Source organism: Metopolophium dirhodum, chromosome 6, assembly GCF_019925205.1.
Source record: "Metopolophium dirhodum isolate CAU chromosome 6, ASM1992520v1, whole genome shotgun sequence".
NCBI classification, from domain to species: Eukaryota; Metazoa; Arthropoda; class Insecta; order Hemiptera; family Aphididae; genus Metopolophium; species Metopolophium dirhodum.
Window position 1 is genome coordinate 17069200 of NC_083565.1, and position 26713 is coordinate 17095912.

General features: G+C 29.3%; 2 protein-coding genes across 2 annotated transcripts; both read right to left on the reverse strand.

Annotated features, from left to right (window-relative positions):
* Positions 1 to 1357: 1357 nt before the first annotated feature.
* LOC132947094 (BCL2/adenovirus E1B 19 kDa protein-interacting protein 3) lies at positions 1358 to 25962 on the reverse strand. The gene is made up of 6 exons (XM_061017291.1): positions 25578 to 25962; positions 5745 to 5922; positions 5561 to 5639; positions 4905 to 4984; positions 2620 to 2763; positions 1358 to 2554 (listed from the first exon to the last, which is right to left on the reverse strand). Exons 1-6 carry the CDS (start codon positions 25618 to 25620, stop codon positions 2500 to 2502), a joined length of 579 nt encoding a protein of 192 aa, XP_060873274.1. The 5' UTR covers positions 25621 to 25962; the 3' UTR covers positions 1358 to 2499.
* LOC132947095 (52 kDa repressor of the inhibitor of the protein kinase-like) lies at positions 3131 to 3989 on the reverse strand. The gene has a single exon (XM_061017292.1). It carries the CDS (start codon positions 3598 to 3600, stop codon positions 3322 to 3324), a length of 279 nt encoding a protein of 92 aa, XP_060873275.1. The 5' UTR covers positions 3601 to 3989; the 3' UTR covers positions 3131 to 3321.
* Positions 25963 to 26713: the final 751 nt, after the last annotated feature.

Consider the following 26713-nt stretch of genomic DNA (forward strand, 5'->3'; position numbering starts at 1 on the left):
AATAATTACAGATTTACAATAGGAGATTGCATGTTAGTAACGTAGCAGTACAGCACATATAAACTATGTTGGCATGTTATCCATCAATGAGTATAGTAAAATATCTATTGTTATATTATTAAGTATTTTAAACATCTTGTGGATAATCTCTTAATATGGATTCTAACACTAGCTATGATGTAGGTTTGCAAGACAACTTCATGCTCTGTAAATCTAACATTTAACATATTGTGTTTTTCATTCCTATGTAAGGACTTCATCAGAAAGTTTAAGAAACTACTATTGTTTGCTATGAATGGTCTACTAAACCTAATACCACAACACTTATCATGACATTTGATGGTTAATAAAAGCTAAACAAGTAACTATACAAGTGACCACCTTCGTAACTAGAATATCAATCAACCCTTCCCTCAATAGTCAATAGTATAGAGCAGCGGTTCTTAACCTGTGGTCCGCGATACTCATGTCGGAGGTCCGCGGCAGCCTTAACACATAACATACGTCAATAAGTGACATGAATGCATTATTACAATATTGATGGATTATTATTTTTTTTTCATATATAATATGTAGATTCTACACCAAATAATTGTATTATTAATATTTATTATATTAAGTATAATCAGTTTTTCTTGTTCATACCTATAATTTTTTTTTTTTTTATAAGTGCAGTTAATCGATCATACTCAATTATGGTTTTATATTATAAATTTATAAAAAATTAATTGTAATAAAATAATTATAAATGTGTATGTTTTGTTATGTCTACTTGTGTAATTTGTCATAAAATAATTATTATAATTTTGGTTATGATAACATGAGATGTTTTGTAAAAAAAAAGGTATTCGAAAAAAATTTGGTAAGGGGGTTCGCGATTTCTAGAAATCTTTCATCAGGAGTCCGTGATTTACAAAAGGTTAATAACCGCTGGTATAGAGTATAGTTGTACTTTTATAGTAGTACAATCGATAATATATCTACAAGAAAGATCCTTCTTTTATTAAAACAAAATATTTTTTATTCTTTTTTAAGCTTAAAACAGTTTTATCCGTAGCATTTTTATTAAGTTAAATTTAATGATTCATAACTATGGTAATATGCATATTGAATTAATTGGAGGGAAGAAAACATCAACATGGAAGCTGGTTCCATACCAGATTACCCATGTAGCGTTTAAAGAATATTTATGTTTAAAACTACTATTAGAACTTACAATTTGTTTGTAACAAAAAACTTAAAAACACATAACAAAATTGAACAGATTAAAAATAGTTGAAATTAAAATATAAAATAAAATAATATGTAAAGTATTTAAAATAACATAAGAAAATAACTTTAAGAAAAAAACAAGGAATAGATATTTTCATGTTTATTGAAAAAAAAAAAACCATACATGTAATATAATTTTACAATTAATATGTAAATAATATATTAAAAATATCTTTAAAAAATGTGATAGGTAAATACGTTACACAAGGTTAATTTTTTTATTTTTAAGCTGTTATCTATATTAACTTAATGTTACATTAAGCTACTAACTAATAATAAAAAAGTATTTAATAACCACAAAATAAGCTTGTCATTTGGGTAACACAAAAGGATGAGCCAGGTCCTCGTTTCACATGAGGTTACCTTACAAAGTGACACACTGCCGACAATGAAGTGTACTGGCTAATGTAAAATAGAAAATCTAACTTAATTATTATAAAACATACAAACAAAATTGGGTTCATTTAAGTTTGATATAAACAAAATATCATAAAGAAGATAATATATATATTTTATATAAAAAAAAATTATAATAAACAATAAAAAAAAAATCGAACAGACTTATCACAACGGTACTAAAATTATATTCTCACATAGTTGGTATAAGTTTGTATTTATACCTTTTGTTTGATTTAATTAAAAAATGATGGTCCCCTCCTTATTTTTTCCTCAGAGTTTAAAGCTTATTGGTTTGATTAATAATTTAAAATTTTAGTTTATTAAGAGAAACATAAATTGTTCAATAAGATTTATATAAGAATAAAGTCTATTATTTTTATTTTTGTGATTGTTATATTTAACAACAATAATAATATAAAATTTTTTGAGTATGTACATGTATGACTTTTAATTTGACCAGAAGCCAGAGGTACTAACTTTTTAAGTTTATATTGATAGTAAGAGAAATTTAAAAAAATTAAAAGGATCAATATAATCAAGAGTACCTAACAAAATGTATCCGAGAACTTTTTGTTCATTAAATTGTATATTATAATAGTAAATATTAGACATATTTCCAAATCTAATGTGTCAAATTAATAATAACCATCTTAAATATTATAAAAACTTAAGCTACATCATAAATATAATATTACAAAAAGGAATATGTTTTTGAAAATAATGTAACATGCATTTTTGAATTTCAGACTTAAAAAAGACAATGAATTGACACCATTTATTCTTGTTTTTTTTGTGCATGTTCATATAATGTTACGTTCCACAGATTGATCATTCCAAAACCACTCTGGACATCATAATACCGCCTCGTTTACATAGCCAGGCACTAAATATAAATTGTTTTTATAAATTTAATGATACTACAAAAATTATAATATTATAATAAATTACCCAACGCCAGCTCCCAGCAGTATGGACAAAATATTGGTCAGGAACAAAGTGTACAAAACTTCTTTGGAAAAGAGGCCGTCTTTGCCGACCTTGGCGTTGCGCATACTGTATGTCTTCTTCTTGGGATGAATGAATTTCCAGTTTCTACGGGGAAAAAAATAAGTAATTATTAAAAATTCAAAAAATGAATGACTATTTGATTTTATATATTATTATTATTATATGATAATTTTAACCAGTGGCGTGTCTAGGAATTTAAAACGGTGGGTCAGAGACATTTTGTAGAGGCCATCCTTTTTTAGAGGTCACGCAACTTTTTTAAAAGTAAGTTATATTTATTTAAACAAAAATGTCCTCATACCTCTTTAACTCGAATCATGACTTAGTGCTTTAAATAAAAAATATGTTATACCTACTCATACGTGTTTTTTTGTGAAAAACAATATAAATAAATGATACAAAAGGTTATCAATTTTAAAATGTAAATAATTCTACGTCTTCTATAATTCTAACTACCTTAAAATGGTAATTATTTAAAGACCTTCATAATAAATTATGAAATTTTTAAAACCATTAATAATATATTAAAGCATTAACTACTGATAACACTTTTTTTTTAAAGAAATAACAGTTGAACAAATAAATCGGTACCTTTATTTTCTTCTATAGAATACGTTTTTTACAAATTTTAATTCAGAGCATCTAAAAAGTTTTTCTTCTTTTCTTCATTTTGGCAAATGTTTCAATAACATTGTTGTAATCCATATCTTCAGCAACATTTCTTTCTATGCTTAAAACCGCCAAGTTAGACAACCTATCCTCAGCAATTGTAGAACGGAGGTATGTTTTTATAAGCTTCAACCTACTAAATGACCTTTCTGCAGTTGCACTACTTATAGGCAGAGTATAATATATTTTATACAATGTTGATAAATTTGGATATGAAGAAATCATATCATTTTCTATCATGAATTTTAACATATTGTTGTCAAATACTTTTTTATTTTTTATTTCTGCAATTAATTGGTTATAAATAGAACAAAACGACTTGTACTCCAAAATAAGATTTTCTTGTTCAACATCTACTTGATAAAATGTAGAAAGTTCTATAAGGGGTTCAACTAAAATTTCATTACTGGGTCTACCTTCAAAAGATTTTTTTGGATCAAGGATTTCAAATTTTCTTACAATACTAGAAAAATCTTCAAAGCGATATTTTAAAACATTGGTAAATGCATCTAAAATGACAAAATAAGTATTGATCCTAAATCGCTCATCAACTGAACTTATTGACTGAACTTCTGTACTTTCACCAAAATTGGTTTTTATTTTTTTACATCTAGGTTCATCAAACTGCTTTCTACCGTCAAATCCATTGTACCACAGTCCACAATATTACTTAAAATAATATTATAATTTATATTTATACTATTATTATGCACTACATAATATTATTTACGAGTCGTAAAGCATAATATTATGACATTAATCCAGGAGGAATTAGATTACCTACTAGGTTTGGGATTTTTAATTTTGAGAGGCCAGTCGATTACTAATTCAAATGAGCGGAGGGTCAATTGACCTCCCAAACCTCCTACTAAACACGCCACTGATTTTAACCATAAATTAAATATACAATTTTTAAATGGTGAGTGGATGCAAATAGCTACTTTGTAATAAAAACCGTAGAGGTCTACTATTTAATCTACCGATTTTATTGTTTGGTGCAATATACAATTTACAAAAAATATTAACAGTTTATTCACCAATTTTTTTATTATACAAAAGTTTCTACAATGCCTGCCTTCTAGTGCAAAATCCCATGTATTAAAAAATGGAAAATTTTAAAATAAAAATAATATATGAAAACACTTATGACCCTATGTATATTTACTAACCAATTAACGTCAGTTTTTAATAATTAATTATCTTTAATTATATTATAAATATATTGAATTTTTTTTTTGATCACATTTTCAAAAGAACAATTAAATGTATATGTATAAATATATATTGTACAAAAGATGAAATATGATATATTTTGATAAAATTTATCATTTTAACATATAAATTAAGTGCCTAATATTCTAAACGATTTAACTGTCTTTGTTATTACTCTAACCACTATAACCAAACAGGGGAAATATAAAATTCTTCTACTTATATATGATTGTATGAACAAAAGTATATATTGCCACTTAAACACCTTAAATAATTAAAAAATAATAAAAATTTCAGATTTCTTTAACCTATTTGTAATATTATATATGATTATATATAATTACTTGGGAGGTGCCTGATCTGGTCGGCTACTCCAATCCCAAATCCAATCAGTACTTTTATCCAAGTTGTACAATTCTCCACCCTGTAAAAGCAATTACATATACTATTATATATTTTATAACCAATTATTATTTTAAATTAAAACTAAAACCATTTGGACTTTTTTCAGTCTTACAATGCAGTTTATACAATATGTTCAAGTTAATCATTGATAGAGGTACAATTCAGGGTTAATATCTAGAAACTTAAACAATTACTATCCATCTAAAAGAATGTAGATAACCTATTGGCATATGAAATAGATTTCAAATTATCATAAACTGAAAATGTTATATTCTACAAACCGCTTAAAACCTATTGTCTATTATACATGGTAACTTGATAAAAAAAAATAAAGGTGTTGCCATTGTATTATCTGAATTAGCAGTAATTGTGAATCATTTAATTAACACACATGACTTAATTATAAAAGTGAATCATTTTGGCATTACAAATAAACAATTTTAAATCAACATTTTAATAATATAATATAAGTGAATTTTACAATATTTTAAAAGTTTCTATTATATTTAGCTTCTAATCATTAGATTAGATTTCCTTCCATATTATTAACTATAATTAAACATTTTACTCCCAAGTTCTATTTGACAATACTTACTCTGTTTGAATAATTTATATACACTCCCCTGAGATCGTCTTCCAATTCATTGTTTGGACTGTTTGGCGGTGATTTTGGACTGAAAAATAAGAATAAAGCAGTCTGTTAGAATGAAAAGATAACATATATTCTACTGAAACAAATTAATATAATGGTGTACAATATTACGAGCTACAATTATTACCTGCCCTTTATGGACGATTCTTTAGACAAGACTCTGGATGAAGAGTTGCTCTCCCTTTGTGCCTCTTTCAACAGTCTCAGATATTCTTCACCGGACGATATGAATGGCACTGGAGTAACACGGTCGGCGCTCTGGAAAGATATTGGTGATGTGCAGCTCGTGATGTCCACCCAAGATTCTGAAAATGGGAACAAATGCGTTGGTTATATTTTATTTTTGAAACTTCTAAGCAGAAACTAAATAAAATTCATAATGTAGACTAATATTATTTATATGTGTGTCGAGGGACGAGAGTAAAATATTAACGTCGAAAAATCTCTTACGTATAAAATTGGTAAAATGAAGTTTTGGTATCCCCCCCCCCCCCCCCCCCCCAATAGATTCGGACATTAAATTTCTTATGTGCAATGTGCCAAAATTTATTTATTTGATAAACTAGTCAGAAAAATATCTAATTACTAAATAACAAATGATTTAATAAAATAGGTACCTGCATGTAGGCGCAACTATGACGAAATTCGTATTTTTTTTTTTTTTTTTTTTTTTTTTTTTTTTATTGAGTAACCCGCGGCAACATAGGCCATTGGGTGTGGGGAGGGTACTGTAGGTTTTATATTGGGTAGGTTTGGTAGGTTTTATATTGGGTAGGTTGGTACACGTGTGTGTTGTGTTTGGCAGAATTTCTAATGGGGCACCCGTAGGTTTCTGCCGTGCCCCGGGGTGGGGGGATGGCGGCACTTGTTCTCCGGACACCGTGACTTGCCCGAAGAAAAATGCCGCCCAGTGGCCGGGAGTCGAACCCGCGACTGCCAGCGCCGCAGTCGACGCGTTAGACCGCTCGGCCACCTCGTCCCCCCGAAATTCGTATTGTCACAATTTATTATAATATATATCACAATTTACTATAGAACATATATTATATACATAGCGATTCTTTTAAAGGTTATTCTCACTAATTTTCTCGAAAAGTATGTTTTTGAGCGAAAGGATACATATTTAATTTCATAATATTCCAGAGCAGAATATTATTCTAAGAAATTTTTTTTTTTAGAATTTATTACTTTTAAAGTTTAGACGAGCGGATTAGTGGACAAATATTTTGCGGAAAACCCGAGGGAGCCATTCCACTTCACTCCGCTCATCCAAACTTTAAATACTTATAAAGTTACAACTAATCATAAAATATATCAGTTTATAATTAGGTTTTTGTAGAACGAAATTGTCAGCAAAAAAATATTCGTAGAATATGAAATTAAAATTGTAATATGTGCAGTTCATCAAAAAAGTAATAACGATCAGGTAAAAGAAAAATACGATGTTTTTCAAAAACTTTGTTGGTTAATGACTTCAAATATTGTGTAAACAAAATATTTCTTAAAACAGGGGTTAAAGATCCACCCATACAGGCAATAAAATCCTATATATATGCGACACCGTTGGGCGTAGGTATCATCTATAATACATGGTTGATATCGTGTCGTCATCTGTGTGTGTGCGGTGACGGTGTCGTGATAAAACGTGTAATTGGATATATATGTTTATTGTATATGAAATAATCATTACAAAATATTATGTTTATCGTGTGTTTGGCGACCGACTGCCGTATATGGCCGTCCCACAGTAAGGCGATAGCTCCAGTAGATTGGGAGACATGCGACATAATAATATAATATTATTGCGAACGCAAAGCACCAACAATCTACCTTACCTACGTATTGGCCACGATTGCCCTCGAACGATCAGCAAATAAAAATATAACACTGCGCGCGCCCATTATAATACCCACTCAACCACAGTTATCGTTTTTATTATTTAAGTTTATTTATTATATTTATTGTTCGGTTGTTATTACTATTATTGTTATACTATTATATTATTGGAATTTATTTTTCAAGCATACCAATATAACCACAAACGAACAAATTTTCTTTGGAAATTGTACTCAACAGAATACTTTTTTTAAGCTAACGATTTGGCTGATTAAATAATATTAAAAAATACTTTTGTTTTTCAAATTAATTTAGAAAATTATAAAATTGTGTGAATATTGACTTACAGATCTATTAACTAATAAAACACCCCTATAGTCACCCTACTCAAGGACTAAGTAAAAAGTCGTTTCAACTACGTATATTATAAAATAATATCCTATAACTATTATAATAACAGTCTAATATACAATGTATTGTAATAAAATACTGGTAGATACGTAGTATATTTTACACAATAGTGCAAAATAAAAACTTATATATACGGACTCAGACGAAAAACAAAACAATTTTTTACGAACTCGTCCTTGCTACATAACAACAAATATGTTTACGACGAAAAAAATATAGGAATCAATTGGAGCGTTAAAAAATAAACAGCGAAAACAACACGCAATGACAACACCCGACCATCACCACATTGACATAACATCAAAACGGGCGGTTTTCAACCACACAAGTACCTACCACGACGTATATTATATATAACATAATATAAACTTATGACTATAATATATAATATATATTATATCGTGAATCGTGATGGCCGTCACACACATAACCACAAGTGTCATCGCCGTCGTCGTAAGCGTATAATGTGACGAGCAGTGCGAAACTGCGACCGTATCAAATTTAGCGAAATCCACACGGAGCGGCTGCGTTAACGTCTCTATATTATTGTCGTCTCCTCTCGCGAGACAACCCGTCATCGTGAACGTTACGAAAGTTCGTAGATGCTAGTCGCGTGTTATAAGATATTTATTTACAATAGTCGCGCGCTGTATATACAATACTGAACACGTAATATTATATTTTACGGTTCTTAAACGGACCACCATCTGGCATCGTCGCCGACAACAAACATTGCGTTGCGCGCGTATACACGCGGCCAGAGGTCAACTACCACGGTATATGTCTGTATATAATAATATGAAGGCACCTATACTACGCTAAGCGTCCATGTTGTATATAGCGACAACAACAACAACAACAAACTGTTTACGACTTTGTAAAAACTAGAAGGTAATGGGGTGATGGTATAACAAAAATTTAAAAAAAAAAAACCGGTATTTTTTTAGAATAGTTTATTATTAAAGTATTTTCTTAATTCAGTGGGTTGGACGAATTTATGTCAAAATATTATTGCGTGTATAAAAACTTAAAACAGTCTAAATATTTTGAAAATTCTTTTGAAGGTAAATATAATATGAAAAATAAAAAGCATAAATTAATATTTTTTGTATTACAAGAAAATAACTAAAATCTATTCTGTGGAAACATTATTGTTATTTTTCGTTTAAATATCCATTTTTGTCAAAAGTTAAACTTCAAACAAAAATTGTAACTATATTTCCGAGATTTTTGTTGTAAGATAATGGTTTCAATTATTATGAGAAACCTTAAATTAAATTTTTAAACTTTTACATAGTGAAACGAAAATGTCATCATAATAATAACCAATAAAACTAGTGTACGTTATAATAATAATGCATATAGAAAACAATTGCAAAAGACTACCTAAATATTATATTATATACGAAAACGCATTCGCATAAGGTTTCTCGTGCACCGTTAAACATTTGCGGTTGATATCAAAATCGAATGTATACATTGGTTTTATTATCACCCATCGGAAAACACCAAAATACAACGGGAGCTACGCCCGCCAATATACAAGGTGTTGGTTCAAGAGGTGGCGTACGTAAACTGCACCCGAATTGTTATCTATATATGTTAATATCCATGTTAAGATACAACTTAAGCTGTGCTCCGTTTGTAAAATATATAAAACTTTTGACTTATTAAATTCTCTATGATTCTGTACTTTTTCATATTCAATGTAATTCTAGCTTTACTACAACTCATTCAAATATTTTCAAGTTCTTAGAAAAGTTAAAAGAAATTCAAATAGAAACATATTTATTAAATTAAATAATATAAATAAACCCTTTAAAGTTTAAATACCAAAATTCTAAAACGAAAAAAACCCGAAACGCTACAACATTTAATATAATAGTGGTAAAACTCCAATTGATGAATATGTATCAACATAATGTTTTTTTGTCCTAATAATGTACTTTTAAAAATTATATATTTTTTTTAATTTTTAATTTTATTCTATTAATTATTTATATTATAATATGGCTTAAGTATAAATTAAAGACTGTAATTTTAGATTATTGTAATTTTGTTTAATTTTGTAAAAATATAGCTATTTAATTTTAAAAAATTATACGGGCGCAGTTTAGGTACATGTCATTTACTGTCCTTTTTACATTTGATAAAAACTCGGGCGCAGTTTACATGTATGATTTTATGTGTATCTTGGGCGCAGTTTACAATCGCCGAGCAAAAACGTTAACCGTAGGTATAAGTTGAAAACTCGTTTGCATTTTTCTTTAAAATCAAGTGATTGTCGAGTACAGACAATACTATACAAACTACACTTTTTCGGTACCAACATCAGTCGCGATTGACTGCGCTGAAAATGTAATTTAATAAATAACAGTAAAATCATTTTAAACGCGATTATATCGTCGTTTAAAACAACACCAAATAATATTATATAAGTAGTTGTAAGCATATAGCGAACTTAACTCAACGCTGATGATGTCGTTCGGATTTTTTAACTACAAACCAGACATCTTTGGCTATCGAAATCCACTTGCGACTAGCAAGTTTTAGTGATAGTGAGCGTACAGTCGTATTATATTATATAACATTCAGTTAAATCGGACGTGTGTATTACACTTATTACGGTAAATCTGCAGTACGTCATACAAAAGATAAAATGTGCGCACATGCCACGCTTTTTTTTCATCTACAAAACAGACGGTCTAGTTTGTACATATTATAATATAATAATATTATACATAATATGAAAACCAGCGAGCGACTGCGGCCCGAATGATATATGACAGCGTGCGGGCTCGCCTAACTTTTTTTTATCCGGCACGCCTATAACTCTTTTAATCATTCTACCCACGAGTTTCGAAATGTTCGTCTATATAATATACATAATTTTAAATTGCCTGTAAATATCGGTTGACCAAATGCATCGACAATTATTATTTATAACATAATATTATAAATTAGATATTGTATACTTGGATATCGGTTTTTGGCAATAGTACAATAGATACTCGTATACTATATTATAATACTTGGTTAGGTTGCCGAAGTCAGATTATTCATATCACGGAAAAAAGTTAATTATTTACTGCACAAGTAATTATTCAAGTATTATTATTAACTGTAAATTATAATTACGTTTGTAACAGCAATACATTTACTCGTAGTTCAAATTGCAAAATTAAAATGTTGTTGTTGATTTTTAACAACATAATTATAAACTACTTTTTAACTGTTATATTCATATTACTAGACTACCTATGTAGTTACTTTATGTTGTTGTTAATTTGACTTGAACTATAGTTCATCTACAGTTAAATCTATTATTTTCTAACTAAGAATTTAATGTTGATTTAACTATTCACAACGAGTCAACTTACATACATTGCTAGGCGTGTAGTATAAAGTAGTGTGTACTCAATAAATATAAAACTTTATTTTATTAATAATTTTATAAATATGTAATAGCATTGATTATGAATACTAAATTTTCATAATCAATGGTAATATAGATATTGTTTTTATATTTTGTACAAAATAGAGTAGGTTCTACATAATATTTACATACACGTATTTATATATGTATATAATGCTATTCAATTTCTCTTTAAATGTATAAATTATAATATTATTTTATATAAATAATTCATGTTACATATTATTATAATATGGTATAGCATAAGAGGTATATTATAATTATAAGAACTAAGAAGCTACGAAGAAAAAAAAACCATACATATGTCTATCATCTGCATGGGAGTTTACCAATTGCGCTTAAAATTACCTTTCCATATACCAATTGCGCTCTAAACATTTTAGGGTTGATATACCAATTGCGCTCTAAAATGTTTAGGGTCGATAGACCAATTGCGCTTATACATTTTACACTACCTAAGGAAAACTTATTAGTCAGTTATAATTATATAATAAATGCTCGGCCGGAGTTATACGATTTTTACGGGGGGTTGAGATCAAGTATTTGGCGACTGAAATATAATTTATGCCAACTGTAAAAATGTCGACCCGTAATTTCTTAAAACAAACTATGTGAAGTTCCTTATTTTTGGTTTTTCTGTAAAATAGGTTATAATATTTCTGTTAATTTTATTACCTTAGCACTACTTACCGCACATGAATTAAGGGCAGCACTTAACTCATGACCTATAAGTAACCGTTTCACTTACATAACCTAAAAAATTCGAAGTACACGATATAACTGTACATCTCCATTTTATTCCATTTTTTGAGATGGTGCATTTTCGAAACTTAAACTCATCGAGAACTAATAACGGTTTACCTTTTTCACTAAGAGCTTGTTTAAAACGATCCATATTGTAACTTCAAACAACTCAAACTAATACTAAACGACTAAAAAGACATAAATATTGGGTATCATCAAAATGTTATTCTATATACAGTATTACAGTTTATTAGGCTGTCAATTAGCCTGATAAAATATATCCGATGATAATGAAAACTTGTTTTCGTCCATCACTCAAATGCATACTTCCGTAATCAAAATATGTGCGTAATAATAATATCGTTCGATACAATTCCCGATACTGTTATAAAATATAATATAATAACCAGTAATCAATTATTGATCAATAAATACGTTTTTAATTTTTAAGAATTTTGGTGTTTTTATGTTGATGTTGATGGAATTAGATCGAACAACAATATTTTTATATTTGAAGGTAGCCGCTAGGTTAATTTGAATACAAGCGCAATTGGTATATTGACCGTAAAATATAAAGAGCGCAATTGGTGTACTAACCGTAAAATATAAGAGGCGCAATTGGTAGACTGACCCTAAAATATAAATTTTGTTTTAGGCGCAATTGGTCCATGCCCCATTTGCATAGCCCCACGCAATGGAATTATTTTGAATTTTCAAAGCTTTAGCCTATTAAATATTCGAATTGGCTTGGTATAACATTACATTATATTATAATATTATTATAAACCGGAAAGAGCGGCGTTATGGACGATGGAAAATTAATTCGAGTTTGTTTGCACTTTGCGCGCGCGTTAAAAAAATCTAAAAGCTTATTAATTAGGTAGGTACCTAGTGACTACTACATAGGTAGATTCTTATAATCTGCTGCAGAACACCACCACCACGCGTGGACTTGGTTCGTCGGCAAGGCGAAAGTATATATTTTTATCTGCGACAACAGCTACCGTAAACGTGCAGAATATAATTATACGCGAAAATTATTTTATTTTTTTTTATTCGTCTGTTTGAAACTACCGCTACTGCAGATTACGCGCAACGTTGCCGATTCGATTTCGTTGCGTGCACACTTCTGCACTGCTATAACATAACACCTACATAGGTATAGTCGTTCAATATTAAAAATTTAGCATTTAACTATAGTAAAGTTTATTAGGACGTATGTATAATGTATATGTTATATATATAAAAAATAACTACGAGGGCGACATACAGGGCGTGATGCCTATGGTAGAACAGCACTCGCATATGCGATTTATATAATATATATTATCATTATCAGTATTATCACTATATAATATGATAGCGATGGATGTGGTGTGTTTTTGTTACACTCCTGCACTGTTTATTTTGCTTGTCAGCCGTATGCTTTGCTAAAATTAAAAACTGCAAAGGTTGCACCTTTACGGGTAATTAAAAATGAGGTTGTAAAAATAAAAGATTGAATAATATAAAAGTACTGTATACTTCCTATATAATATCAACCTTGGTTATGATATAATATGGTAATATAATAAATTTTAATGTTTTTACATATTGTCTTATCGTTATAATGTTATATTATTATTTTTTACGTCGCTTTTGTAAACAATATTACCTACTTTAATATTAGTTTAGAATTATACATAAGAACGGTATAATTTATTGTCTCACGCGAAAGTTTTAGTTATTACATTAAAAATAACTACGCCAGAATAAGTACTATAATAGACGAAGTAATAAGAAAATGTTTGTCTTTTGTCTTAGCAAAAATGTAAAGGAACCATTTTCCGTACGATAATCGTCATAATATTATATATAAACCGGACAAAAACACCGACAGAGAAGAAGAAGACGAATGTCACACGCGCTCAGTCAAAACGCCCTGTATAATTGGCACCGGTACTCCGAAACGTTTTAGACGTACACGTGCCAAACGCATCGTTATTAAAAAACAATCACACGAGTTCAAATGAACCGAAATAAACGCTATTCTGTGACGCGAATGAAATAGCCATCATATAGGTTTTCCGTCTAATTTCTATCTGCAGGGTGTGCTTTCTCATGCAGAAATTTGCATCATTATATCCATTAATTTATAGGTATACTACGATATCGTCAGTTACTAGAATTCTGAATTTTGGAAAACACGCCTCCACGGTAGATACGCTCAGCATCAATACGTGAATGAATTATTTCTTTTCCCATCGATCGAGAGTCGATAGCAAACAGGGAGTGAGAGAGAGAGAGATTTCATCGCGCGTCGTAAATGCATATTTAATAACCACTCATAGGTACTTGTAAAGCGCGAACAAATGAAAACACAATACACCGTGCATTAGCCAGTAATAATCGTTGAAAACTCAAGGTTTTAGAGGGAAAAAACCACAATGGTTCGACGACAACGACAACAACAACCATAACAACACAACAAGGTTTTCGACATAATGACAAGTAAAGCACAGCAAGAGATACGAATGATAATTTGAAAAACAGGTATACAATATTAATATATAATGTACTTATATTATATACGTATATGAATAGTTAATGAATACTCACAATGTAAATATTAGACTGAAACGCATTTTAATCAAAACATAATTATGCAATTATCGTATCAACGACTTATTACTTTATTAGGTATTGCTTTTGCATCGTATATTATATTGATAAGTACTCAAAATAAGTCGAACGATACATTTTAACAAACGCTATAGCAGCGGTAATATTATAATAATTATTAATTTTATACCTCACTCTTTTAATATAGTATTATGTTCAATTTTAATACGTGCACGCTTTTTTACATTTTTTTTTTTAACTTTTACAATTGCATTCAATATGAATTAATTAACACACAGTCATTTTTGTTTACACACAAATAATACTATTAAGTATTAACTATATCCACTCTATATTAAAATCTCCAAAACAATAAATATACCTAATTGAATATTGTAACCGTACACTTTTAACCGACGATATCTAACCGACGATATCAATGATTCACACCGTAATAAATGAATAATTTGTCAATTTAAGTAAACATTTTGTCGATTCTGTATTATAATATTGTCAAGATATTTGTTATTCGACTTCGATATCCGTTGATTTATTTACTGTTGTGTGGTTTTTCAATCAGTGTAGGAAATAAAAATAACAATACCCGGCGCTGAAGTGGTATTGTTTCCGATTGCAATATAAATTAGGTATAATAATATAATATGCACATTACACACACGACTACAACATATAAATCATGAACACCGAAACGTACAAGACAACAGTAGTATATGTATAATAATTATAATACACATAGGTAATTATTTATGCGCTCGTCTTCACTAGAATAATAATAGCGTAACCGCTTGAACGAATCTGCCATGAATATTTTGAACACAAGCGTCGTACGCGCATTAAATATTATAATAATACGCAAATATTAGGAAATAATAACGAAAAGACGATAGACGTTTTTGTAAATCGAAATTCATAATGAATTCACTAACAGCAACTGCACACAATATATTATATTCGGAAGAGGACGCTTATCCCCCCGCGTGTGTCGAGTAGATTGCGTTTCGCCACATTTACTTCGCATTTTCAAAATAAAAACGCTTCAATAGAACGGCGACGATGGTATTATATTATTATTATTATATTCTGCGTTGTATTATATGCGCGCGGAGGGTGCTTTCACTTGAAGAGCGTTTATTGTGGCCTCGACGGTGTCTACGTGACCGATCTCACAAGACGAACATTATGGTACCTACCTATTTTGAATTTATTTATTATATAATATCGTCGCTGTGTGTGTGTTTATACCAGGTCGACGACGATATAAATATGGTTTGATGCAATGTCACCATGGTATAGTACTATAATAGTGTGCCCCCCCCCCCCCATATACATAATATCAGTCCCGGGGAAACCACCGCCAAGGGTGTGCACCATTTTCCGACAGACAGTATTGGATATTTAATTTTGCAAAGTCGATCGAATACGAGGGACAGTAGTATACTTCTGAATTCGTTTGCGATTAAATCCCTGACTATATATTGTATTTTTTCGGAACACTTAAAATCGGCCAAACGTTAAACAGAACAATTCAAGAATACTACATATAATATAATAATATGAATACATAATATTTTGTAGACGATAACCACTGCGCCTTTTTTCGATTTAAATGACCTAAGCAAGCATATATTAAAGTATTAAACCAATATTTTAGACTCGAGGTACTCGTTTGGTCAACTCTTTACCGTGTACAAATATAAACACTATATATTATGTAAAATGTAAATGAATCATACTATAATATATTGTTGTATCTATAGTGTTAAACATGCGTTATTGTTTGACTAGTTTTAGGAATTTTTTAAATCGTAAGAATTTCGTGGGTGAAACTGGTTTACAGGGTGCGATGTACGATGTACCATGTACACGAGAGGTTATAATACGATTTATTTTCGGGAACAAAAACTGTGGCATCCAGCTGTAGCGACAATAAATCGTTTACTTAATATTTTACAGACATCGATTGTCGTGCTGAACATGTTATAACTTATGATTTATCATATCTATAAAAGACAATTTAAATAAATGTCTTAGAAAAACACAAAAATATCATTGTAAACACATTACTGAAAGCATATAAAAACAAGCGATTAGAAACGGGTCAACAGATAATTATGTATAATTTATATTTCAGCTATTTGTATGGCTATATATTTATGAATATTAAGTTAACGAAGTATAAAAATCATTTAAGTACCTTTTTAACTTTTAACCACTAAAACGTTGGTGCAGGACTTTGTGAAGTTTTTAACATTAACGTTTTAACTTTTAAGTGAGCTTAAATTACGAAATCATATACAATATTTTAACTATCCAGATCACACATTCACACTACATTTTATTATTTTTTTTATGATATCAAGAGAGATTAGTGGGCTTCACCGAGTTAAAAACTTGTATGGAGGCTCCAACACTATTATATACTACTTATACTTGATTACGAATAACTTGAATACACTTGAAATGCAAAAAAAATTATCTTTAAACACAAAATATTTGTGAAACATCCAAATAAGTCGATATCATCTAAAAAACAATAACAATTTAAATTAAATCTATATTCGCAAATCGCGATACTCTCCACAAATCTAGGCCAATTATACAAATATATTTACAGTAATATGATAATCAAAACTGAACATACCTACTTGATTGATTATCTTCTCTATAAATTATTATAGCAATTATATGATGCATTTTATACATTATATAGTACACTACGAAAATAAGAAATGTTAATAAAGCATGCCCGGTGCGTTTTAAAGAAAATACCGAACTATATAAACAGGAAACTAGGTTGAAGTAATATAAAAGTCAATAGGTAGGTTAATGTTTTTTTATGAATTCTTCTGAAGCATAAATAATTAGAATAACAAATGGGTAATAAAATAATTTTAAGAGAAGTTATAAGTACATAATATATAATAATATACGATGTATTGGCATTTTTTATTTATTTTGAAACAAAATTAATTTTTAAAACCCAACGATTATTAGTTATTACTTATTACACTCATAAATTAATAAATTAGTTTCTAGCCTACCCATAATTTGTAGTAATACCTATAGTTTTATAATATGAGATGCCATACTGTTCAATTCAACATTGTATTTATTGTATTTAGCTTATATATTTGTTTACAGTAAGTATGATTATTGTTTAACAAGCTTTTATCAAAATAATATTTACAACGCAAACTGTTTAAAAATAGGTCCTAGAAACCGACATAAGTATAAAAAGATTATTAAGATGATTTTAAGACTTTGATAAATTACAAATATTCATCTAACTTTGTCCATCAGATTACACAATTTAAACTTATTTAATTATTAAAATGTGAATGTACTTAATGAGCTTTTTTTAAAATATATATAGTAATATATATATTAATACCTATAGTAAAAAAAATAATATTACTGTATTAGTTTAAGTATATAGTGTCATAAGTCATTATTGTGAACAATCTACAACATTTATATGAAATCAAAATGTGTATGTGTACAGAGAATATTAATTCAAGTGTTGATAACCTGATAAATACGAGTTCACAATGATAAGACTCATTTTCTTAAAATTCTACGAAACAAACAAAATGCTCTTAACTTAATTTATAATATTATTAAAATAAATACTAGTTAATACTATTCAGTGAAAAAACAATTTTTCCTTCTACTAATAGCATTATTAACTTCCGTGTATTTTTATGAAAATTGTATTGGTGTTAAATTATAAAAATATATGTCAATATGTAGGTCTTCTGGTCTTGTTGAGTAAAAAGCTTTAATTTAAAACCTACTAGATCACATATTATTATATTTAATGTATGACGTAGTATAAAAAAATTAAAAAATAAAAACTATTAAAAATCACACGTCTTTTGTTGCTGTTTAATTAAACATCTAATTACACATAACATGCATCAAAGTTTTTTTTATGATATAATTTATACAAAACTATAACAACTTGCCAACAGTCATATAATTAAATAATCGTTATTCTTTATACTATCACAATTATTCATAAGTCATAACTCATAACATATCGACTACACATATTATTTTGATATTTTAAAGATATTGTTTTTATTGGATCATAATATTATAATGAACACAATATAATATGATGTATCTGTGTAATCGCAGTTACAATTCCTATACGTCATCATACAACAAATAATAACGTTTGAAGTGATTTTTTTCCAAGATTAAAAAGAGAACAGAGTTATGCATAATATTCCGCGTAGATATTGTTAACAAGGAATAGGTAAATTGTGTAATATTATATTATCATGTACGCCTTACCAAATAAACAAAGTATACATCTATGAGAAGTTTGTATGAAAATAAGTAACAACTATCTATATAGGTACCTACGTACTTGTTTTCGATTCGGTTCGATTTACGCCGATTTGTTTAGTGTTCATTGCAGTAGTAAACAAACGTAGGTATTTACTTTCCCACTGAACTAACTGATGGAAATGTTGTATGTTTATTTGTTATAACTTATAATGCTAATATTTATATATCAATAATATTATTATCGTCACGCGTTATGCCCACCGTCATAAACATAACATTATAGTTTATAATAATAATTTAATTTCGAAATGATTATACCTATCGCAGACCGCCGTATGGCACTATTGCACCAGGTCGCCAGTCCCACGATAAAGGCGCTAATACTAATCCAACACTTATCTAAGCGCTAAAATGAGTTATTAAGATAAAAATATTATCTTAATTCGTGAGGGCGCTATGCTATACTCGTCAATATGACTATTTAAATGGAATCGAGCAAAATTAACCCAATAAAATAAAGAAGTTACTATTTTTAAAGACTATTGAAAGGTACTTGCTTCATTAAATAGTAATATATGCGTCAAATATTAAAATTGTATGAAAAAATAAGTAGGTAAGTTTTATGAAGAAAACATTTGTTTTGAATGAATATATGTAAATTAAACTTTTTATAATAAAATAGCATAGAGGTACCTTTTCTTAAAAGTATGCAATAGAAACACTAAAAAAAACAATCACAATGCATTAATATGCATATATAAAAATAAACAAAAATACCTAAGCAAAATAATATTGTATATTTAGAATGGTTAAGTATGTCTTGAATCTCATTTATTTTGAATTCAGAATAGAGTTCATAAATATGAAAATTCATTAAATTCACAGACCCGCTCATCGGATACCAAAACGACTATACAAGAAACGGTGCAAATGTTTGAATTACTCTACATACGCGTTACACGGTTACGCACACTCCTCAAATATTATTCTACTATTCGTCAACTCGTAGCTTAGTCGTAAGTAGGTGACACGTGTTTAATCACTATATTCTATAATATAATTTAATATTATCACATGCGAATATGCGATTGAAACAAAGACGAGTTTAAAACAGTGCAAATGCAATATAATACGATTGATACATCGTAAAATCAAACGATACTATACTATATTAATTACACGTAGTAGGTGATATTCAAATCATAAGTAATAAATAAGTGCGCGCAATCGAACAGAGTGCCTAATATTAAAACATTAAACGCACTAAAATATACGTAAAAAAATCCCGATAAGCACAAAGAAAATATTTTGTACTTGTGCATCACACAAAAGGTCGTACGGGTTGATGCATTAACATAATATTATTATCGAGCATATGATTACTATATCAGATGCGGTTAGTCAAAGTTTTAATTTAAAAGGTGTCTAATGCGAGGTTGGCAGCGATAAATGAAACGTAGTAGTTGAGATGCAGTGTACGCGCACCAACTACTCTATATTATATTATTACTATACATTCGAAACGAAATAAATAAGTTTTGAAAAACGAAATTAAAAACCTTGGCTAGAACTTGAGCCGTACTTATGTAATAAATTCATAGTTTCGACTTTAAATCATTGTTATTTAGTTTCGTCAACTCGTCATATATATAGGTAGTATTCAATGTGCGTCACACAACAATACGAGTAATACAAAAACATATTTTTATAATTTATAACAATCTAAAACTATAAAGCAGAGTATTATTATAAAACTACAACAACGTACTACGCTCTTACGGACTTGACGTCTGCAACGTAGTAACTCCTACTTTACCTCAACTTTAGTTGACAGGTGGTCGCAGCGTTAACAATATTGTTAACGAAATAAAAGGTTTATTTTATATAATAATATTATGTAAACATCGACGTGGTGAGATATACAGGGTCACCATAATTCGACTATAGCAAACCAATAATAATACTAAAGTGTAATCTCGACCGATTTAGTAATTTGGACGTTCCTGTACACACGTATATACACGCGCGAGCAGATATATTTATTATTAAAAGTTGAGTTGTTGACCACCTGACCGATCGAACTTTTGTTCTTTTTGGAACGCGCGCAGCTCGCAGTCGAAGTGGCAACGTCGGGTTAAGACTTGACCGGTCTTGACGCATCTAAAAATCGACCTTGGCGTCAAACGCGTGCAAAACATACGCCGCAAGTATATAAAATAGTATATATATATATAGTGATGCCAGCATGCGCACGTGTGTAGAGGTGTAATAATAATAATATTATTAAAAAGGTATACTTTTTGTGCGCACCCGAGAGAGAAACGATTATTACGAAATTACGTGTTAATGCGTGTAAATTATATTAATTTCGATGTAGGGACGATCGAATATAATATTTTGATTTGTTAACAGTTCCGGGTAAACACAGAGCTATTTTTTCACATCATCGCGTGATACTTGAACAATTCACGTGCAATGCCGAATACCACCCCTCATCGCCGTGTAGGTGAAAATAAGGGAGGGGGTTAAGAAGGTTTATGTAGGGTCGATTGTCAATCAAATTTAGTCCGTTTACGTTGTTACTCGTTAGTTCGTCACTCGACACTCTTCGAGTTTTGTTGGTTACGAACACGAATGGTAGAATACAAAACACCGTTTTACCTGCGTTTTAAAAACACCAAATATTGATGATTCATCAAACGACCATAATAATATATTATTATTATTATCAGTTATAAATATTAAAACTTGTAACTAATATCAGTAAGAATAAAAAGTCTTATATTTGTATAGCATTCTAGACTCTAGTAAATAATTAATAAATAATACTATTGATATTTGACACAGTCGTGGACTATATAATTTACGAATTACGATACGATTAACCGGAGGGAAGGAGGGGCTCGATAACGAATGTTATTATTTTTGTTTTGATATTCTATTATTCCATTAGGTCAAATGAACTTCCATATTAATATCATTGTGTATTTTAATATTATGGGTTTCTTTTTGAACATATTAATTTTCACAACTAGGAAACTATAAAAGTAAATAATAAAAAAATAACATAAGTCAATAATTGAAAATGTATTAAGATGTAAAAAAAAACATTAAACAACACCAAAACAAACATATTTAAAATTCTTCTGAAAATTCTTGATTAATCAAACTATTTCAATTAGATTAAAATGTAATAAATATTTACAAAGTGTCTATTTAAATATGTATTCAAACATTTCATTATAAAACAATCATGTCTTGTTTAAAATTTGATCTACTAAATTTGGTGTCTAGTATAATAAAATTAATAATTTATTTTGAACAAAAAGTCTTTGGCATTTTTCAATTTAAATATTTTATTCGTAGCAATTGATTATTATGTAAGAGGACTGAGGGGGAGAATTAAATTAAAATGCTCATCAAGTTATTTACTTCTACAATTGGTGATAATAATAACAAATTTAAAAATATCTTTAATCATATCCTATTTATTTTATAAAAGAATAAGTATAATATACAATATTATAACAATTAAATGTAATACCTACTTACTTACACAAAAACATTATGCCATATCCCTACGTCTTTCATAGTATTGTTAATTGAATAAACCTACTCATTTATAAAATCAAGACCATTATTTAAAACAATGTTCCTACTCAACAATTTATAGTACATCAAAATATTATTATAGGGTGATTTCCAATTTTTATTAAGTATTATAAGTTTTATGGAAGAGTATAAATTCAGTGGCAAACACAAGATTTTTCAATGAGGGTGAGGGGGCTTGAAAATGAATTACAATTTTATTTTTATTTTGCCCAGTCTAATAATTGCAGATGTTTAGGTGAGGTATTTGAAAATGTTTGTACAACTTCAACTTCTCAACTTTTCTAGTAGAAAAAATTTTCTGATTATAAACTTCAATGGAGGTAATTGGAAGCAAATTTGATCTAGTCAGTACTTTTGGGAGGTCAAAATTGAAAATTCTCAGTATTTTCTAAAATAATTAGGAAAAATAAAAATAAATTAAAATTTGTTAAAATTGTTTGGTAACCCTGATTAGACTTCACTTGGATTGTATTTAATTATTTTAAGTTTTTTTTTTCTAAAAATGTCAATAAATAATTATTTATATGGTCAAAAAGCTAAAAAATTTAATACAAGGTTCATCAAAAGTTTTTATAAGATTATATATAATATTATATAATATCGGGTATAATATATGTAAAAATATTAACGATACCTATTGGCAAGATTTTTTTTTATAAGCATTTAAAGTTCAAATTTTGACAAAACCACAATTAATTTGTAGTTCAAAATATATAAAATATTAAACTTGTATAGCTAAGGCTTGGAAATTTAATAAAAGGTCTTTCATACTTTTACCCAAAAATTACTAATTATTCTAGGAAAATTGGTATGCAAATATGAATTTACATCATGCTTACTAGTTGACAACAGTTGAAACTTCATAAGTAATAATACAGGCAATTGGGAGGGGGGGCTTCAGCCCGTTAGCCTTCCCCCCGTGTGCGCCACTGAGTATATTTTTTTTCCTCATACATTCCATATTAAGTTATAACTTATGAAGATTAGATAATAACTATAAATATTGCATAATTATTGTAGATGATATTTTAATTTCTCTACAAAATCACCTCTCATAACATCTCTTTATAATAAAAACTAATAAATTTAACATTTTTTCTTTGAAATATTACTTAAATTATCCATAGTTGAGCATAACACATTAAAATTTTAAATTTATATTGAAATAATTTATAAAAGAACTATACTTTAGAGATGTATCCATAATAAATCTTTCTAACAATAAATATTAAATATAAACACATTGTAGAAAAATGATAATGAGAGATATAATATTTTGATTGAACAGCCATTTTAAAATTGCACCTACCTATTTCTTATCTAACAACAAGTGCAGAATGGCAAATTCTTTAGGATATAATATTAAATAGGAATATTTATTAAGCAGCAGTGCGGTACCTACCAACTGACTTTTTCAATGCAATTTTAAATAAATAAAAATGATTTATTTCGAACTTAAGAGAATAATATAATGGCTGTATGGTAATAATAAAAATTCTGAGGAGAATAAACCGATTAGCTGATATTATACTAAAAATATAGACAAAAGAAAAGATTATTGATTAAATACCAAAGTTGATAAAACTTGTGATTAAACCATTAAACCAATGGTTTGGAAATTATGAATAAATGCACCTAAAAACAGAACAGTAATCAATAGCTACCCTATTACTATTTAAACCAATTTGGATAATTTAATAATTCAAAATTTATTTACCAATCATTGTCATTTATTACCCACAACTGTCAACTGATATAACAGTTACTAAATATCTAAAAACATATTTTTGGAAAAAAAAAATTTGAAATTAATCATGTACCTATTTTAGAATATAATACTATAATGTTAACCAATAGTATTACTGGAAATGTAATAAATGTAGAATTGTAAATAACTGATCAAAACATTTTAAACAGTTATCACAAATACAATTATATTGGACAGGTATAACTACATAACAATATCGACATAGAATTATAAGTGTCTAATCTCAACGATATGTTATGTTTATGTGCCTATTTGGTTTAATTGTGTAAAGAATAGTTAAAACACAACAGTTCCTGAAATTTAAAACTAGTTAAATATCTATGGACATTTCACAATAATTTATTTGGTGATAAGGCTGTCATTTTATTGCCACAAATGCCTTCTGTATATTTTACTCAAATTCATATTATTATTTAACCAAATTATTAGACATCATTGATATTTTAAAATATGTATATGTATAGATATTGGTTATTACACAAGAGGTATATTACTATAAATATTATGTCATAATATAACAGGTCTTTATAATGTTTGCCATCCAAACTTGGAACAGCTGTTATCTCAGTGATGCATTTTCTCTCTGTCAAATCTAACTCTGAGGACTATTGTGTACTACCATAATAAGGGACATATTATTACATACTACATAGCAATGGCTCTCTAGCCCCCGTCCCACCATCATCAATCGCCACTATACCGAACTCGGACAAACAGCAGTTGCCCACACCGTGCAAACTGATGTATATATTCTTTATTTCACTTTGATGCATTGTTTTAGAGTTTGATACCTCAAAAAACTGGCTAGATTAACAGAACTGAGAAAATTTAAAGTTCTAATCAAACATAATATGAAGATTACTCTGATACCGAGTAGTCTCGACCACTCGAGGTAAAAATCTGATTAACATAATATTAAGTTATTAAATAGATCCATTTACACTGTTTTTGATATTTCATACTACATTCAGTAATTGCAATTTAATTTTCCATAGCCCATAGCTACTCACATTGAAATCCCATTAACAGAATTTTGCGTTACAGTAACCTACCTGTAATTTATCCGATTTTGATTTTTTCGTTCTTTAATTGACGCTTAACGATTGTTACATGTTTTATAGTGTTATTTTAATAATAGGTTCAATCGTTACTGCAGTAGGTACTTTCTGCCCCCCGAGGGGGGGGGGGTTATTATCATAAACAAATAGACAAATTAATAACGGGAATATATTTACCGCCAAGCGATTCCTCCGGCAGGGACTTCGGGGTGGTGGACATGTTGAGAAGAGAAAAAATACTGTTCGTTGACTGTATGCCGTACGAGAAACCGCGCAAGTACGCGATGGACGGTTCGCGCGCGGTTGACGGTTTTTCAGCCGGTCACTCGGTGCGAAGACAGCAGGAGCGGAGATAAACGGTCGGGGAAAACGAGAGACAGTGACGAATGACGATCGATAGTACGCGTCGGTTTTACGCGGCCAACAGCGTCAGGCAGCGGAAATGGACACCGAAACTCGAACGGATGCGCGATATCGGGAACAGATGATACGATGGCAGACAGCAGAGAACGACAGACGGACGCGGAATGAACAGTTGAGAAAGACGACGACGACGCCGTCGCCAACACAGCAACACGGCGTGCGCACGCACGCGCGGCCGTCACAAAGAACCACCGTCGTCGCGTGCCTGCCGGTGTGCGCGCGTCCGTTGTGTTATTGTTATGATCCCCTCCCGCACACCCGCCAGTCTACGAGTCAACAAACTCGTCGACGAAACACAAAAATATAGGTACATACACGCGCACGCTTCACGTTCGTTTTTACACGTTTCGCTGGACGATACGGGCCGATTACTTGGGGGCAACTTGATGATATTGCATTATTGAAGCGTTTTGTACTTTCGTATATTACAGAAGACGTAATAAAGATCTGAAAATAAATTTAATAGTATTATTGATTTGTATGTATTTAGAGCGCAACCATAGTGAATACTGAGTACTGAATAGTGACAAGACAATAAAATTGTTACGCAACAAATTGTTATTAAATATCCAACTGGATAATAAAACTAAATTGTATACTTTCCTTGTACACAAAAATATTTTACAACTTCATAAAATGTATGAGTTTTATCGTTTATGACCTTAATAACTAAATTTAACATAATAATGATTATAATATTGAAATCAACCATTTTTAAAGTATCTTCTAGGTTTGACATGTTTTTTAAATTGAATTTAATCATCTACCTACCTACTAAATTACTGATATAATGATATAGATATAAGATATTTTGTCAATTATGCACCAATATATTTTATGGTATCTATACGGAAAAAACCAAAGTGATAGGTTATAAATTATAATAACAC

Bases quoted from the DNA above. Each gene is read 5' to 3' on its own strand.
- LOC132947095 (XM_061017292.1), bottom strand. From the start codon at position 3,600: ATGTTAAAATTCATGATAGAAAATGATATGATTTCTTCATATCCAAAT.
- LOC132947094 (XM_061017291.1), bottom strand. From the start codon at position 25,620: ATGTCCACCACCCCGAAGTCCCTGCCGGAGGAATCGCTTGGCG. The intron at 5,923-25,577 runs GTAAATATATTC...TCCCATTTTCAG, and splicing joins GCCGGAGGAATCGCTTGGCG to AATCTTGGGTGGACATCACG. The intron at 2,764-4,904 runs GTAATTATATAT...TTTTCCCCGTAG, and splicing joins CCAGATCAGGCACCTCCCAA to AAACTGGAAATTCATTCATC.